This window comes from Prenolepis imparis, unplaced genomic scaffold (assembly GCF_030444845.1).
Source record: "Prenolepis imparis isolate NDT839.2.m4 unplaced genomic scaffold, iyPreImpa1.0 SCAF_15, whole genome shotgun sequence".
Taxonomy (NCBI): domain Eukaryota; kingdom Metazoa; phylum Arthropoda; class Insecta; order Hymenoptera; family Formicidae; genus Prenolepis; species Prenolepis imparis.
Window position 1 is genome coordinate 4,979,460 of NW_028141173.1, and position 16,159 is coordinate 4,995,618.

At 44.0% G+C, this 16,159-nt stretch overlaps 2 protein-coding genes across 8 annotated transcripts in view; one reads left to right on the forward strand and one right to left on the reverse strand.

Moving 5' to 3' along the window:
- The window catches only part of Stan (protocadherin-like wing polarity protein stan), a 32,914-nt gene extending 25,076 nt beyond the window's left edge, over nt 1–7,838 (forward strand). For 2 of the 4 annotated variants that reach the window (XM_083055138.1, XM_083055137.1), the window contains exons 8-17: nt 572–1,676; nt 1,803–2,421; nt 2,606–2,972; nt 3,206–3,421; nt 3,567–4,139; nt 4,351–4,777; nt 4,882–5,119; nt 5,289–5,609; nt 5,746–6,331; nt 7,240–7,838. In XM_083055138.1, coding sequence (XP_082911264.1) covers nt 572–1,676; nt 1,803–2,421; nt 2,606–2,972; nt 3,206–3,421; nt 3,567–4,139; nt 4,351–4,777; nt 4,882–5,119; nt 5,289–5,609; nt 5,746–6,331; nt 7,240–7,270 — 4,483 coding nt within the window. In that variant the 3' untranslated portion in view covers nt 7,271–7,838. Of the gene's footprint in view, nt 1–571; nt 1,677–1,802; nt 2,422–2,605; nt 2,973–3,205; nt 3,422–3,566; nt 4,140–4,350; nt 4,778–4,881; nt 5,120–5,288; nt 5,610–5,745; nt 6,332–7,017 lie in introns of all 4 variants that reach the window. The other 2 variants (XR_014426939.1, XM_083055139.1) reach the window with 2 other exon arrangements.
- Nucleotides 6,112–16,159, reverse strand: part of Spg (dedicator of cytokinesis spg) — a 55,609-nt gene continuing 45,561 nt past the window's right edge. Inside the window, exons 7-19 of one of the 4 annotated variants that reach the window (XR_014426940.1) lie at nt 15,650–15,949; nt 15,038–15,242; nt 14,757–14,939; nt 12,872–14,597; nt 12,716–12,733; nt 12,465–12,627; nt 11,632–12,069; nt 11,406–11,547; nt 10,633–11,308; nt 10,109–10,470; nt 9,586–9,959; nt 9,005–9,304; nt 6,112–6,251 (exon numbers count right to left, since the gene is read on the reverse strand). Coding sequence is in view for 3 of the 4 variants with exons in the window: in XM_083055140.1 (XP_082911266.1) it covers nt 9,137–9,304; nt 9,586–9,959; nt 10,109–10,470; nt 10,633–11,308; nt 11,406–11,547; nt 11,632–12,069; nt 12,465–12,627; nt 12,716–12,733; nt 12,872–14,597; nt 14,757–14,939; nt 15,038–15,242; nt 15,650–15,949 (4,755 nt within the window). In the remaining variant the exon portion in view is untranslated. Of the gene's footprint in view, nt 6,252–7,993; nt 9,305–9,585; nt 9,960–10,108; nt 10,471–10,632; nt 11,309–11,405; nt 11,548–11,631; nt 12,070–12,464; nt 12,628–12,715; nt 12,734–12,871; nt 14,598–14,756; nt 14,940–15,037; nt 15,243–15,649; nt 15,950–16,159 lie in introns of those variants that run through there. The other 3 variants (XM_083055141.1, XM_083055140.1, XM_083055142.1) reach the window with 3 other exon arrangements.

The following is a 16,159-nucleotide window of genomic DNA, read 5'->3' on the forward strand; positions in this document are numbered from 1 at the left end:
AAAAAAATAAATTTAAAAATAAATTATTCTAATATAACGCGTAGACCAGTGAGTAAATTGAATTATTTATAAATTAAATTACTTACAAATTAAATTACTTACTATTAGTTTTGACATTCTATTTTATTTTTTTTTTTTTGTTCGTTTACTTTTATTTCTGCTATAGGTATGTGATTTCGCTGTGATTCTTTGACTCTTAATCATTTGACAAATGTTTTATCTTTTTATGGAACACCTTTATTTTTCCGATAATTTTATTACGGTAAGTGATCGTGAATTAAGAATCCACAGGTTTCTTTTTTCTTTTCATAATAAATGGTTACTTCAATTATATTTGACAGTTTGATGTTTTTGTCTCTCTCCGTTAATTACACTTCTCTAAAGAAATTATAAAATTATAATTATTTGATCTGCACTAAAATTTTTAAATTTGTATTTAATCCTTGATTTTTTTGTTTTGTTTTACTATTTTATATAAATCTGTAGTTTAATAAGGTGACTTAAATCCAGGTTGAAACGTTCCGATTGCAATGAAAATCGATTGATCTCATACTTGAACTTTTGTGCATAGGAACAACGGAAAATGCCGCGAAGTATGGGCAGGTTTTCTCTGCGAATGCGAGGACGCGTTCGCTGGCCCAACCTGCGCCGAGGAGGTCGGCCAACCATGGATGTTTCATGGCCATGGTATGCTCAGCTTCAACCCACTGCTACGACCGATCCAGTTACCCTGGTTGACCGCCCTGAGTCTCCGAACTCGAGAGCGACAGGCCTTCGTTATGAGCGTGCAGATCGGTCAGAACAGCTCGGTGCTGTTAGAAATTCGAGATGGCAAGCTAGTAGTCTCGTTAGACGGCGCGGACGTAATTGGTACCACCGGCAGTGTCGCCGATGGCGAGTGGCATCGCCTAGAAGTCCTCTGGCAGAGCGGACACGTATCATTAGACATCGACTATCGGGATCGACCCGCAACCCTGCCTCTACCCGCGAAACTCCAGGGTCTCTACGTCGGCCGGATACTCGTAGGCGGCCCAGACCAGACTATCGACACTCAATTGAAACCTTTGTCCGGTTGCTTGCAGAACATACGGGTTGGATCGAACCAGAGTCTTCTCCACCGTCCGACAGTGAAGGAGAACATCAGCGTCGGCTGCCCATCGAAATCCAAATGCGAAATCAATTGCGATCCGGAAACCTCAATCTGCCAATCCCGATGGCAGTCCAGCGAATGCGTATGCGCCGCTGGTTACGTTGGGCCCAAGTGCGAGCCCGTGTGCGACCTGCATCCGTGCAAGCAAACTGGCGACTGCTTGAAGGACGTAACTACGTCGAAGCGTGGCTATCGTTGCGACTGTACGTCAACCGAGTACGCAGGCAATTATTGCGATATCAAAGCCGATCAGCCGTGTCCAGCAACTTGGTGGGGTACCCCGGTATGCGGCCCCTGCCACTGCGACGAGACTAAGGGCTACGATCCGGCCTGCAACAAGACCACCGGCGAGTGTTACTGCAAGGAGAACCATTATCAGCCGACCGGGCGCAAAGAATGCATACCTTGCGAGTGCTACGTGACTGGCAGTTTTGGACCACGTTGCGACAGCGAGACCGGTCAATGTCGCTGCCGAACAGGAGTAATCGGTCGAGCATGCACCGACTGTCCGAATCCCTATGCCGAGGTGAGCAGAATTATATTTTATATAAGTTGGCAGCTTTAAATTTTCGCATTGAGAAAACAAGACTAATCAGAAGATCGATGGATGAAATGCATTTGAACTTTAATATATTTGTTTGATACGTTTTAGGTGACTCTGAGGGGCTGCGAAGTAGTCTACGACGGCTGTCCCAGATCATACTCGGACGGTCTGTGGTGGCCCCGGACTCTCTTCGGGATGACAGCTATCGAGGACTGTCCCGGCACCGCCGAGGGCAAGGCCTCGAGATCCTGTGACGACAAATTGGGCGGCTGGCAATCGCCTGATCTCTTCAACTGCACCTCGGAGGCTTTCGTCGAGCAACGACATCAGCTCGCGGCCCTGGAGACCAAGGATCTCACGTTGAACACCTACGTGGCCGTGAAGATGGCGAAGGACGTTCATCGAGCGGTCAATGTCACCAGGGAGATGTACGGAGCGGATCTTCTGGTAGCGGAATCCTTGCTGGTGACGTTGCTACGTTACGAAGAAAGCCTGGTGGGGTTGAATTTGACTCACAGCCAGGATAAGGATTATGTCTCCCATCTGATCGGCATAGCTGGAGCGATTCTGAGAGCCAAGTACAAGGAGAAGTGGGAGAAGATAGGAGAACTTAACGGAGATAGTCCCGCTAAGATTCTGAACTCTATGGCGAATTACCTGAAGACTCTAACGGCATCGCAACACGATACTTTCACCAATCCCTTTGAAGTGGTCGATAATAATGTCGGTGAGTGATTTGTACTCTTGATTATTATTAAAAGTGTCTGTTGTAGAATTTTTATAAATTATTTATTATTTTTCTCTTATTTTTATTTCATTATTATTTTTAAAATTAAAATTGCTTTAATTTTATAATTTATAAAATAAGAGACATTTTATATTTATCATTAAATATATACATCATATTTTAGTGCTCGGTCTAGACATCGTAACATCGGAAAGTCTCTTCGGCTATGAGACTACCGAGTACAAGGAAGATCCCACTTTATCAACGGCGAGGCCTTCGGAAGCTGACCGGAAGGTCATCCTCCCCGATACCTCTGCCTTTCTCAGTTCTTCGGCGCACTTTGGTCCGTCCATCAGCTTCCCGAAATACAACAACTATATGGCCGATCCCAGCAAATTCGACCCGCACTCGAAGATCCAAGTGCCGCTCAACACCCTGGGCATCAAACCTCTCGTGCAGGGCGAGCTGAATGTCAAGAACAGTCTGACCAATCAAAAGGCCGTGCTAAGTTATGTGCAATATAAAGAACTCGGCGTTCTCTTGCCGCAAAGGTGCGTTCCTGTAATTAATTGGTTATTATTTTAATTATATTCATTGTAATTTAATTATATTTATATTATAATGTTTAATTATATTATTTGTAATTTAATTATATTCCTAAGTTTATAAGATAATTTTGTACAATAATTTTATATAAGCTCGTATATACAATTTTTTTGAAATTTTAAATTTCGAGCAGGATTGAGAAAATGGATTATTAATTTCTTTAATAATGATATTATAGATTCGACGATTCGGTAGCAGTTAGATGGGGTGTAGAAGTAGCAGTCGGTTCGCCTGTCATGACCGTCTCGGTATTGGTTCCTTCGGACAACGGTTACGAATCCTTGACAGGAATCCCTTTGCAGTCGCCGGTCCAAGTTCGACTCTGGCTCAACGAGAACGACGATTTTAAAACCAGAACGAATCCGCAGTGTGTCCATTGGAGCACAGCGAGAGGGTAAGAAAAATTAATTAAATTTTGTTAAATAATAATTTTAAAATTATTTAATCATTTAACTAATTCAATATAACAATTAATTTTAATCTTGATAAAAATTTCATGCGAAAGCCGGCACAGAATAAATAATTTGTTTAAATTTCAGAGTTGGCGAATGGAGCCGAATGGGATGCACGACGGAAATCGAAGACAATTCTCTGTCATTCGGCACCATCGTGAACTGTTCCTGCTTGCAATTGTCCACATTCGCCATACTGACGGACGTCCTCGATCTGGAATACGTTCCCGAGCCATCTCTGCTGGAGGATGTGACCAGTTACAGCGCGTTTATGCTCGCACTGCCGCTACTATTGTCCGCCCTCCTGATCCTGGCGTTAATTCGCGGCGGGGGCACCAATTCCAACAGTATCCACAAGAACCTGGTGCTGTGCGTCTTCGTAGCGGAAATCCTGTACTTGATCGCGCTCAAAGCCAGGGGTCCTCTAATTTCTAACGAGTTCCCGTGCAAACTGACGGCGATAGGACTGCATTACGCTTGGTTGAGTACCTTCGCCTGGACCCTCGTGGATTCCGTTCATCTCTATCGGATGCTGACAGAGATGAGGGATGTGAATCACGGACAGATGAGGTTTTACTACACCATGGGATACGGTCTACCGGCTGTCATCGTTGGACTCACCATCGGCGTCAGGGCTGATCAATACGGAAATTTCTATTTGTAAGTTGATCTTCTTTCATCCCTTAAAAAAATTATTTTTACATGTTTCCATTTTTAAAATAATGCAATTCTATGATCCATTACTATAATAATAATTCTATTATATTTTTATATAATATAAAAATAATAAAAAATTAACAAATTGTCAATTATTAAAATAAAGTAGAATTCTTTTAAATGTGATTTTGATTACATAAATTGTTGTTTTCAGTTGCTGGCTGTCCATCTACGAAACCGTGATCTGGTCGCTAATAGGACCTGTCTGCGCAGCCGTGTTGGTAAACTTCTGCATTCTCGTGATGTGCATCCGCGCAGCTTTTACTCTAAAGGAGCACATTATGGGTTTCGGAAATTTGCGAACACTTTTATGGCTCTCTGTGGCCTCGTTGCCTTTGTTAGGATCAACATGGACCTTGGCGGTTCTCAATGCATCCGAGAATTCACCTACTCTATCGTACTTGCTGAGCGTTGCCATAGTGATTCACGCAGCGTTTAGTCTAATCGGCTACTGCTTCGTCAATGGCAGAGTGAGGAGAAATTTGTATCAAAGTTTATTAAGATGTATTGGAAAAAAGACACCCTTGCTAGAAGGAAGCATGGGCAACGGAAGTAGCAGTCAAAATGTGAATGGTCACTCGGTATGTAAATTCACAGCTTGTTTTCTTTTTTATTATAATAAAAAGATTCGATAAACATGTTGAAATAAAATTGAATTAATGAATTTTGTATGATCATATTTCAGCGTTCGGCATTGGCTTACTCTTCGACCTACAGCGGAGCCGAATCCGCATGCAGGAGAGTCCATGTCGGTGTGTCCACGAGCAGCACGACCTCAAGAAGTACAAATAAGACGGGCTCAAGTCCTTATCGTAGCGATACACACTTGAGACATACGTCGACATCTACGAGCAACTATAACAGCGATCGAGATCCGTATCTATCATCCAGGAATCATCGGACAGCGCAACACTCTCGACAAGGTATAGCTTTGTGATAAGATTTAGGAGAAGTTTAAGCTGTGCTGTAAATTCATTGAAAAATTTCTCAGCTATTAAATAAAATATTATATTATTCTATATATTACATATTGCTTATTCTCTAATCTTGATTTACATATGGCATCGTGTAATTTTACACCAATATTTTCAGCGGAATCTACGGAGGTGAGAAGCCAACGCAGAGAATCGGAATCAGACTCCGACGGCTCGCAAGCCGAGGGAGGCGGAAGAAGCCTGGATCTCGCCAGCTCGCACAGCTCCGACGAAGACGATGTCACGTCGAGGTCTCACAGGAACATGGGAGTGTCTACGCAACAGCATGTCACTCACAGCTACCTGCCCAACATTCATACCAATCCCGCCGAACACTTGAACATACTTTGCTCGAACGCTGAACTGTTCCCCAACATCAAGCCCATCTACGCCCCTCGATGGAGTTCCCAACTTCCGGAAGCATACTTGTCATCAAATGGTGAGATTAACAAATTCGCTTGTATTGAAACAAAAATAGAGAATATCTAGAGTGACAATAATAAATAATTCTAAAATAAGAGAATAAAAAATAAATACCATCAAAGAAAGTTAATGAACATTAACGTTCTTTGCAGTGATGGATGCGCGTGGCAGCCAATGGTCCGGCGGGACCATGTCGGACAACGAGATGGCCTCGAACAAGACCTCGAGTCCGAACCCGCTGCCGTATCCAGAGATGAGCTCGCCGCAGAAGAACCAGCCGGACGAAAACTACTCGGAGGGCGAGGAGAAGGTGCACCATCTGGGCGAGAAGTACCTGTTCCCGTACACCGCCGAGGAGGATCACACGGTGTCGCCCACCCCGTACATGCTGTCCATGTCGTCGCGGATCCTGGCGTCCAGCATGAGCCACCATTCGCAGAACTCGAATCACGAGAATCTGAGCGGTTCCGAGCAGCGATACAACAGCCTGAAGCGAGGTCAGAGCCTGCACGGCTCTCAGCACGACAACCTCAGCGGCTCCGAGAGATACGGCAGTCTGAAACGCGGCAAGATGGGCACTCCGTCGGTGCTGGAAGATACGCCCGAGTACATCCTGCCGATGAGCGGGAGGATACTGTCGAGCTCATTGACCCACGATCTGCAACACAGTAACGAGCTAGCGGCGATCAGGCAGCAACAGCAGCAGCAGCAATACGAGCAGACCATCACCGAGACCGAGTGAGTATGCTTGTCTTTCATGTTTGTTTTTTGGGGGGAGATTTATTTATTTTGAGCGGATATTGGGTGGGAGCTTCTTTTCTTAAGTAAATGGTGGAAGGTCTAGATCTAGCTTTTATGTACGATGGATTTGATGCATGAATCAAATATGAAAGTGTTTAGAAATCTCACAGCTTTTCTTCTTTATAAAGAAATAGTATCTTTTTTTAAGACTATATAATAAAGTTTAAAGATTAATTATATCAGAAACTTCCTCTTGTTTCAACAAATTGAAGTATCTTAAAATGTGTATGACTTCAAATAATCTACGCCTATTGATGAAATGACATTATACATATATCATGATGAACATTAAATAACTAAGTACACTAGAAGAGTCGTAGAAATAAAACTACACGTTGTCACGTTTGAATAAAAATAGAAACCTTTATATAAACGATTATATCCGAGAAGTTTCTACTTCACTCACCGAGATATAAAATAATTTACAAAAAGACAGTACAAATACGTCACATCCAACGTATATAGAAAGAGGGTCGGCGGCGATCTCTATATAATACTTAAGTTACAGCGATTTTTTTTCTCGTTTAACGCAATATTTTTCTCGCTCGTTTTTCCTTTTTTTGATTCATTCATTCTGATTTCTTTGGTTTCCCGTTTCCTCTTGCTGTTTGCACGTGAAAAAGGTGGCGTTGGAACATTCTAACATAACTGTATCTTTTCTGTGTGATCCGTGCTTGCCCTATCGACGACTATCAAACGAAAAAAAATCATCAGCGAGGAGGTAAGATCGATTGTCTCTTCTTAATCGCTAAAAATCCACTCGGTGTCTCTCTCTTTTGCGAGACATCTCGCTCGACCGGACCCGAAATAATTGCGATTGTCGCTGATTGTTTCTTTTTTTCCAGGAAGGATACTAATGCGGAAACGTCCGTTTGACGAGGTCCGTGCCAGAACAAACGAGAACAACGTACAAAGTAATTTAGCTTACGCCTAGCTTAAGTGTCTACAGCGCGCAATAAAGACTCGAAACGATCGTCGATATATATATTTAAACAAGAAAAGAAGCGGCCATGACTTACATAATTAGCCATATTAATTAGCGTGTATGTGCGGGTCCGCCGCGGTAAAAATCTTCTACCTTGAGGAGATATAAATGTCGCACGTCGCAAATATCTTTCAACGAGCTGGCAGTGTGAACGATGACACGTCGTTTAAATAATTATTTTGTTTAATGAATATCATTAAAAATGGTATATTATCGGCAATTATCGTTTGCATCATCATTGGAAAATATCGATGTGTGACGTTTATTCATCGATCGACGCGCAACTGAAGGATTCGGTGCACAAAGCGAGGCAAGTTGATAATTTCTTTTCTTTTAATTTTTTATTTTAGCTTACACAATCAGTATGTGTAACTAAAAGTAACTTCTTAAAACTTCTCTGTGTAACTTTGTGTTAAAAAAAAAAAAAACACATACGAATTTACACTCGGCTCATTATTATACGGACTTACCATCGTTGTGTGCAGCGAATGCGTTCAATTGCTCGGATCGATCTGATATATTAATTTAAAAAAACAAAAAAAATTGCGCTTGTTGTTTACTTTGTATTAAGAAGAGCGACTTGGTGATTTTGCGAATCTCCGATTTTTCTCGGCGAACGATCCGATTGCCGTTTATAATATAATCGCGGCAATGAACGTTCGGAAAAAGATGCGGAGAACGAAAATGATCTCTAATCATTATATCGCGTTTTATATATTCGTTAGTATTCATTCTTTCTCTTTTGAGCTCAGTATTGTGCAATGTACACATTCCACTGCCTCTCTCTCATATACATGTGTATGTATAATTTTAGATTCCACATTTGCGTCTCCATCTCTCCCCCTTTTTTCATATACATATATATATAAAAGTTTACAAATCTTTCTCTTTACTTTACATGCCATGAAGAAGAAGAAAAAACGTAGCGAATAAGTCGAAGCGTGTCAATTTTGCGGCGCAGTTTTTTTCATACTTTTGTATATATATCATATGCTCATACAAGACGAGAAGAGAGAAAACGAACTGTGACAAAAAAAATACATAATTTATATATCCTTCAGCAACAAGATGGAATCTGCTTTTCGCCCGTCTTCCCTTATTTCTTCCTGAATCGCAACCGGAAGCTGGCGATAATCCATTCCACACAATTTCCGCAGCGGATTGTTGATTTAAAAATTACCTTTATTTTTCTCTCATCGAAAATATAAATAACTTACAAAATATATACGTAGTGTTCAGTATGCGCGTGTTTGTTGTATATGGATAGACTCGGAAGAACGATTTTTAAAGTAAATTCGATATACATATATATACGTATATGTCGCGGTTCGATCGCCGATGACGTCCAAACGAGTCGAAGTCGCCTTCTTGCTGGACGTCCTCGGTGTTCAAGAGCGATTATTACGCGCATCTATTTTCCTCTAGTTATCTCTTTTAAGGTACGATATTATTAATTTAAGTTTCGTTCGGGAGATGATTTGATTTGTCTGATTTGAAATTCGTTATTGGCTACGTACGGGATGATATCGGGGATTTCAATGACGGGAGAGAGAGTGTCTCTCCTTCCACGTTTTACCCGTTAAACACGACGACGATGAACGACGATGATATTCTTATTTACTTACCTTAAGTTACCGTTTCTAAGAAAATCCGCCCGACCACTCGACGGACAAATCGGATACAGAATTCGCGCATGATGGCACATATACATCACTAGGGGCTACATAATCGCTAGAGACTAGGAGTATATATCGTTGCTACACGGTGCTCTCCGTATCGGATGCGACCGAAAGTGTCTGCATCTTCGGCACGGAGTAGTTCTCCGAGAGGCCGTGACTCTGCGTCCTGGTGGAAGCTCTCTCCAGAGTCGAGGGAGCCGACGGAGTGTCCTGGTGGGCCTTGGGAGGTATAGGTGGAGGGCTCACCTGCGAAAGACAATATCAGTCATCATCTTGACCCAAGTATACACGTCGACATTATTTTGTACTAAATAAGGCTATAGAAAAAGAAACAAAATTGATTAATAATCTGCAAAATTTGATAAAATAATATTTAATATTAATATAATATTTAATATTTAATTAAAAAATTTAGATGGAAGTATATTTTAATTTTAGCAACCTGTTCATGCTAAAATACACTTGTTATTGAATTCTATATTATATATTCTACATTATATAGACTGTAAGACCTATTTTCTTCTCACCTCTTGACTGGGAAGAGAATGCGAGCCCTGGAATGTGCCGCTGGCGAAGCTGCCGGTGGAGACGTTGAACGCGCTTATCACAGACGGCGGGGAGATGTTCATGATGTCGTTGGATCGGGAGCGCGGCTCGAAATCCTCGTAGCCCAGATTGTTCAGGTTCGTAAGGTGCGACTGAAAGTCCAGCAGGCTGGCGGTGGAGATGCCGCTGTCGCGCAGATCGTTGGACTCGTTTCTCGATTCCGTGATCTCGGAGTCGTCGTCGGTGCTCCACTCCGTGTTTGTGCGTTTATACGCCAGGCCGCGTTTCGGCGGCGCCGGCGGCACCGCAGCATTCGGGTTCGAGTCTCTCTTGTCCGACGCTGAAACAGGAAGCGCTGCGGTTCGCGATATATTTTTTGAGAGAATTTATTCCGATGATTTTTGTATGTACATGTGTGTAAAAAAGTCCCGCTATCTAGGATTATTTAACACGAGTAGCGCAAAAACGCGGAGAATTTTTTAAGATGCTTCGAAATTAACTTACTGCAACCTCTGGGTGGTAGAGGCGGAGCGGGCTCGGGTCCAGGTTCGCTCCAGGAGCTTCTGAGGCCGCCTTGATCCGCGCCGTCGGTGGGAGTAGACAAAGAATGCCTCAGTGGCAGTTTCGGACTCAGAGGTTTACTGAGAGACCTCTGATGCGTAGGTCTAGGCGGCGTTGTACCATAGCCGACGGAACGCGGTCGAACTTCTCGTTGTGGAATAGGTGGCGGTACGCCGTCCACCTTAGTGTAAAAGCCCTCATCCTCTGGAAGACCGTCGCTGTCGGCGTGCGATGTCCTGGAGCCGGCAGTCTCCAGGGTGGCCGGGCGCTGCTTGTCGTTGATCGGCAGAGGCGGTAGTGGCGAACTAGAAGAACAAAGATATGATTAGAAAAATTCTGAAATAGGTTGCCAATTAGAAAGAATGATGATAATGGTAGTCAAACACTTTGCAATGATTAATTTTCGCATAAGAAAAGATTGTCATTGATTTCTAAGACAAATCTAGGACATTCTAGCATGTAATTACTTGACGATGCTGTCTTGATGAATAGTCCTCTGCCTGGCCAACGGACCGAGGCCTTGTTTGAGTTGCGTGAATCTCTCGATCAATCTCTTGTGCAGGGGTTGGACGCCGGCCGGCGCAATCTGGCCATGCAACACCAGACCGGACTCGAGCACGCTCATCTGATCCAAGATGAGTCCCTTGAGTCTGTTCACGTGCGGCACCATCTCGGGATTCTGCCGCGCAAACTCCGGCGTGAGGAAAGCCTCCTGATACTTGGTGATGCCGCCCATCACATTGGCGTCGATGATACCCTGCAGCCGCATGCTGAATGGATTAATGTTCCTATGCGGCTCGGCGGTGTATTGCGCCACCAGTCGTCTAAGTTCCCTCTCCACACTCTGCATAGTCTCGCAGGCGTACTGCACCGGCGCTAGCAGCTCCGATCGCTTCTCGATCACCTCGAACCATCTGAGGATCCCCGGCAGTTTCGCCTCCGTCGTCAGCGTCGTCCTCTCGATCCATAGCGACTTGAACTCGTTCTCGCGATCCACCGGGCCGCGGTGCAGCGGTCGATCGAACGTGAATTTACGCACGTCGTTCACCAGATAAAAGGCGACCACGCGTTCCGGAACTTCGGCATTACTGCAAGCTAGGCTGCCCTCCTCGGGGATTGGTTTTACGTTACAAATTTGGATGTCTGAAACAAAAAAATGATGATTAACGAGTGGAAGATTATATTTTTAAATTATTAAAGAGAGAATTTAAAATTATTGGATAAAGCTCATGTCGCTTACATTGACCCTCAGACGTCAGGATGCTCTCGTCTGGCGGAGAGTTCTTCATCAGTATCTGAGCGCAAGGGAACTCGGTCTGCAACCGCTGCGTGAACGCTCCTATTCGCTCATACTCCAAACCACGATAAATGAATAACTTGTTCTAGAATAAAAGGTACAAATAAAATTAAACGTTACGTCTAAATTGCTCCATATACTGAAAATCGCTGCTTAGGATGAAACTTACTCTAACGAAGAGCGGGAAGCTGAGGCCGTAAAAACCGACGCGGAAGTACTCTGGTTCCGGACGCAGCTGCGTCAGGATGTTATCTAGGAACTTGGCCTGCAGCTTCAGCACATGACTGAGCTTGGCGTAATCGTACAGCCTGGTCTCGTAGAGGACAGCCAGCTCCTTGCACAGAGGGATACCCTTCTCCCAACACTTGCCACGATCGAGATAGTGGATGATCTTGTGATAGAGCAGCTCCTTCCGCTGCCACTCCGGCTGCTGAGGATGAACGTGATCCGGGGGCAGGACGGTGGAGCCCCAGCCCAGCTGATCGGCGTACAGCTTCATCGTGAAACCGGCCTCCGTGTAATTCTCGGCGGCCAGATGCAGATCATGTAGCTTGTAGATATAGCGCAGATACATTTCCTTGCGGTTGAACTCATTCTTGTAGAAGTTCTGCAGGAAGAGCAGGAGTAACCCCATGTCACGCTCTGAGAGTTTTAATCGTTTCTACGCGGTTACGAGCTGTTGGAAGCGAGGAGGGCGAGAGGAATATGATAAAATTTCCATCGCAGGGCGCGAACTCGAGTTGCTAAGTGTTGTACGTCGAATTGACCGAGGATGTATGTATGCGTTACCGTGTGTAAGTGACACGTGCATCATCGTGCGTCGCAAGGTTCGGTTAATCAACGCGCTAAGTCGCGAGAGAAATAATATATAGATATAGATAGCTGCGGGGTTTCGCGACGCTCACATTTCTTAATTGCTACTAATAGCCGAAGTGTATTATTATTAATATACTCTTTATTGGCGCTGTATCTAAAATTTCAAGATCTCTCTTCAACACGTACCAACAAATTTACGGTGCACGACATGCGCTTGTCACGATTCTCGTCACCCTGTATGACGCTTCTGTAATCGAGAAGCCTTTCCAGTAAACGCGTGATGGATGTTATGAAGGCGGTGCCGCTTTCCTTCCAAGCCGGATCCTCGGACTGCACCCTGTCCAATAATCTGTATACAAAAATAAAATCATCGTCAGTCATCAAGTTGAAAAATATCCACGATAAAAATCACCTTCATCTGTAAACGTTACACTTACACTGCGCTAAGGTGTTCCCTGAAGCGGCATGAAATTGCAAATGCGACAAGTATTATGTAATATTCTTTCCGGAGCTTTTAAATATAGAATACTTGAAACTCTAAAAATTAATGTAAAAAAATTTTGACGGATTGAATCAATCGCATATCAACTTACATAGTGTTAAACAACTGTCTGTATTCATCGTCGCCCTTGTTCTCGCTGATAAGAATGTCCAGTTTGTCGATCAGTTCGGACTCCACCGATTTGAAGCTACCACGAGTTCGCTGCTCGCACTCCATCATGTCGAAGAAAATATGCAAGGTCGCCTTACGGAGTTCACTCTCCGGTACCAAAGTGACTTCCAGGAAAGGCCCGACCATGCCCGGAATGAATTCGAGCTTACGCTCGCCCAGATGCGACCACATGGATAGTATCTGGAAGCCCATGAGAACCCTCATATCGCCGTACTTCTCCACGATCTTCTCTCTCTTGACCTCGGAGAACTGTTCGAGCTGGAGCGATGGCTGGGTGAGATAAGCCACCGCCAAGTTGAAGTACGTGGACCAGAGCTGCGAGTCGAAACTACCGTGGAGGAAGCGAAACGCGAGCGGCTGCGCGAGCTCCTGCAGCGACCTCAGAATAACATTGTTGGCTTGCATCCGGATGACCAACCAGTCTGGCGGAAATACTTCCTGGCGCACGAGATCGCGCAGCACTAGAAACGCCCGGAGCAAAAAGTCCTTGAGCTGTTTTCGATCGCCGGTATGCGTCAGCTCTTCCCAGAGTCGCGCATAGTGATACTCATCGAGCAACTGGAGCAATCCGATCAGGCAGCCCACGAGACAGCCGAGAACCGGTCCGCTGGCGTTTATCACGATCAGTATCGTCTGTATAAGCACGTCGAGCACCGACACGCAGAGCGTCTCGACGTCGTGGTGGATGCAATTGTTGACCTTGTTCGTGTCTCTGCCGCGCTTGTGCAGGAAACTGAGTATCTCGCCCAAGATATCAGTGCAGGACCGTAATTCCTCCCTGCGAGCCAGATGAACGCGCAGATGCCGGCATATAGTATTAAGCAAGAGGTTTCGGCTCTCATCGTCCTTGCAGAACAAGCTGGACGTCGTGAGATTCTTGATGGCGACCAGTTTGGCTTGTGTAAGTTGAAGCGGCAGCTCGCGCGGCACCGATTCCAACATCGTGCAGGTAAGCTTGGCCACTTCGAGAACCGGCATCACCGCCACCAACTGCTCGAACACCGCCGCGATCGACAACAGCAGCGCGATCTGCGACAGGAGTACCATCTCGTATGGAATGCTCAGCATCTTATTGAGGGCCGCAAACACGCAATACAGATCGCGCTTAAAGCTGTCCTCGTACTGGCCGGCGGTAGCGCGGGCGAACAGCAACCGGCTCTGGATGATGAACTTGAAGATGTACTCGAGCGAGCGGAAGCACTTCATGATCGGCTCCTGCTTCTCCGCCGCGGTGACCCAATCGGCACAATGTTGCACGCTGCTAAGAAGGCCCTTGTACACCAAAGCCGCGGCGAAATGATCCGAGATGTAAGCGTCCATCACCGGCTTGAAGTGCTCGAACTTGGAATCCTCCAATAGACTGAAGATGGACACGAGCACCTGGAACACGAGGCCCGAGTGCGCCGTGGAGTTGCCATCCTCGGTATGGAACATGGCGAATAGTGCGTCGAGGATGTCCTGCAAGAACTTGACCAGTTCCTCGCCGTCTAGTCGAAGAACGCGACCCAGAGCTTCGGATATTCGTTCAGGATGCGCCTTCCATTGCAGCAGGCTGAGTAGATCGACGTTTTGCGTAAGTTTAGTGCTGCAAAGCAGAGTGTGCACGAACACAGTTTCCTTGGGCGATCTAGAGAAGGCTGGTGGACCTAAGGGAGATAACAAGAAAAATCATTTTTATTTATTTAATAATAATAGATAATGAAAACGATTAATAATATTCATCTTTACAGCTATCATTATTTATTCCAATTTCGAATATTATTTACAAGTTTTATTTCACATTTCAGGAATTACTTGAATTTTACCTGAAGCGCTCGGTTCTCGCGCGCTGCTCGGCAATGACAGATAACCCAGCGAATCCAATTTCGCGCGCTCCTCGCATTTGTAAATGTACAACTCGTGCGGACCATCCTGAAGAGTGGCACCTCCGGGTTCCATCAGCCGGACGAACGCGAAGGCGAAGAGCTTCTTGTCGTTCTTCTCGCGCGCTGCAACACGACAGGCGAGGTAAATGAATACTCTCATTGATGGAGAGATAAATGGAGAAGACGACAGAAAAGGCGATCGATATCTATTGAAGACTCACTGGAGCAATGTCGAAACTCGAAACGCACGTGGCTCCCGTAAAACTTGTCGATGGGTATCGCCAGTCTTACAGTTTCCGCCCACGACGGACTGTTGTGATGGTATATGACCAAACTCTGATATTCGGAGCTACCGTCCGTGCCTGCGGCCCCGAACAGGCACTCCTCCAAGGGTTGACCGTCCGCATCCAGGACCAGTATTGTCACCTAATTTCAAATATTGTAGAATTTTATCGTGGTAAGATATTAATTTTTTTTATAAAATTGATTTCTTTATCGTATCAATATATATTAATTTATATGTATGTGTGTGTGTGTATTGATATATGATTATATATATTAATATATAAATTAATATATAAATTAATATAATTTAATTATATTAATTATATAATTAATTATATAAATTAATATATATTGATACGATAAAAAAATTTAGATATCATTTGTATAATCAATTTATTAAATTTGTAATATAAAGCGTCGTATATATATTTCTTTAAACTAAATTAATGATTCCAAAATTTGTGCAAAAATATTTTTATACAAATTTTTGTTTTGCAAAAGAGATGTTTTGTGGGGAAAAAATAATTCCTCGGAGAAACGGATCTTACCTCGATATTCTTGCCGGTGGATTTTCCGCCGCGTTCGAATTCTCCCCGTTCCAGCTTCAGATACAAATCGTTACGCACATCACCCGGCATAATGACGTCCGAGAAACCGAGCTTCTTCGTGAGGCAGATATTTTTGAATAGCAACGGGTTCTCGTCCCGAACCTGAGACAGTTCTCCGTGCAGGATACGAAGGGACACGACTATTCCGTAATTGGGCTGTCCGGGTAGAGGAGAACACTTGTTATTGCGTATGATTTGCTCGTGCAGCTGGTGAAATTCCTTCTCTTCCCCTTGATACACCTGCAGAGAAATAGAAATTTTTAAGTTAAATTTGCCCCTCCGTCTCCACATTTAATTCTTCTTAATTATAAAAGACAATTAAGAGAATTTTTAATAAGATTTAAATATTTAATCACACAATTTATTTAAGAAAATATATATATATACTACTGATACAAAAATTTTCAAAGAAGTTTAGATTTCAGATTTGAAGAAACTGAGATTAAATAA